Raw genomic sequence first — 1,664 nt, 5'->3', positions numbered from 1 at the left:
GTATGTCTAAATAAAGCATATTAAAATAAAAATAACCGAGATAGTATCTCGAACTATATACTTTATTTTAAGACTATGAGCTTAATAGCGTTTCGAGTTACGTATAGTAACGAGTAAGGATATATCGACCTTTATATATAGCTAATCCTCTAATAAAGAGATTTATAATGAAGAATAACTAATTAGTAAAGTACGTATTACCTACTTACTAAGCTTTCTTACTAAATCTGTTTAATATAAAATTTTACTTATTACCCTAACCTCTATTTCCTATTCTATTTTATAAAGGAGTATTTATAGACTATTTTAAAATCGAGTAGCGGTAAGATTAGTTAATTACTAACATATTTTATTAAGGAAAAGAGCTTTATAAAAAGAATTATTGAAAAGTATATTCTTAGCTAAGGCTCTATATTAACGTTAGAATCCGTATTTAGTATATAAACCGTTAGCTCTACTTATATATATACGCATACTTTTATGAAACTAAGCTCTTTATTTTAAAAAGTAAATAGCTACCTTAGCCTCTATTTTAATATTAAAGCGTTTATAGTATTCTAAAGTATCTTTAATACTAATAATTATATTAATAATAAAGCTAGGGTGCGCTTTACTATTATTAATAAGGTTAATTAACTAAGGGGCGTATTACTTCGAGTTAACTACTCCTATTTAAAAGCTTAAGTTCTTAATAGGAAAGGTTAAAGTAGAAAAGGGGATAGTAAGTAAGATATTATTACTATATAGTATATTAAAAGAACTTTTTTAAGACTAATATATACTTAACTAACTAATACCTCTTTTAAAATAGGCTATATTAATTATTTATTATAATATAATACTCTCGTTTATTTTAAAGCCGGGATTTAATACTTTTATATTAATATAGTTTATAGTACGTATTATTTTGCGTAGTTTATAAGCTAAGATTTAGGTAATGGGATTTTTATTCATAAAGTTAATTAGGATAGTTTTCATAAAAGTTATAAGCCCGAGGCGCTCTTTTATATAATTAATAATATAGATTTTAAAAGCCCCGCGTAAAATAGTAAAATAAGTAAATAATAGCCTAATAGGTCTTACCCCGAAAATAATAACGGAATTACTAAATTCGAACCCGGTATAGTTAATATTAGCTTACCCCGTAACGAAAATATTTATAATAATTAAATAATCGTACTTAATCGTTAAATTAGTAGTTTCCTAAGTTAATAAAATAGGGATTAAGTTAGTTTTAGTAAAAAGTACCCTTACGTATTTAGCTATGCGTTTCGTTATTAATATATTATTTAATACGCATAGTACGGTTATTAAATCGGATTACTCTAACTTTATAACTTACTAAGGCCTATGTTACTATTACTAAAACCGAAATACTTTTTTAACGCCGGCTCTATTTCTAAGTAATTTACTAATACGGTATTAGGAATAATAATATAGTCCCCGAAAGCGAAAAAAGATACGGCGTTACCGATTTTTAAAATATAGCTTATTACTTCGTAGCTTATTATTTATAGCGGGGCACTACTTATATAACCGTAATAAATATATAAGTCGGATCTATATATTACTAAAGTAGTTACTTAAATAATAATATCCGTCTCGTTTAGAATTATTAGCTTAGTAATATCCTGAACTATTATTTTAAAAAGCATACTATAATA

General features: G+C 25.5%; 1 protein-coding gene across 1 annotated transcript; it reads right to left on the bottom strand.

Moving 5' to 3' along the window:
• Window positions 1–930: 930 nt before the first annotated feature.
• CLUP02_08035 (alcohol dehydrogenase GroES-like domain-containing protein) lies at window positions 931–1,137 on the bottom strand (the record flags this gene model as incomplete). The annotated part of the gene is made up of 1 exon (XM_049287027.1): window positions 931–1,137. A coding segment is annotated over one exon (207 nt), but the record flags the coding sequence as incomplete, so codon positions are not given.
• Between the last annotated feature and the right edge of the window lie 527 nt (window positions 1,138–1,664).

This window comes from Colletotrichum lupini, chromosome 4, assembly GCF_023278565.1.
Source record: "Colletotrichum lupini chromosome 4, complete sequence".
Taxonomy (NCBI): domain Eukaryota; kingdom Fungi; phylum Ascomycota; class Sordariomycetes; order Glomerellales; family Glomerellaceae; genus Colletotrichum; species Colletotrichum lupini.
Note: the sequence above shows the minus strand (reverse complement) of the source record. Positions and strands in the feature narration are given on the sequence as shown.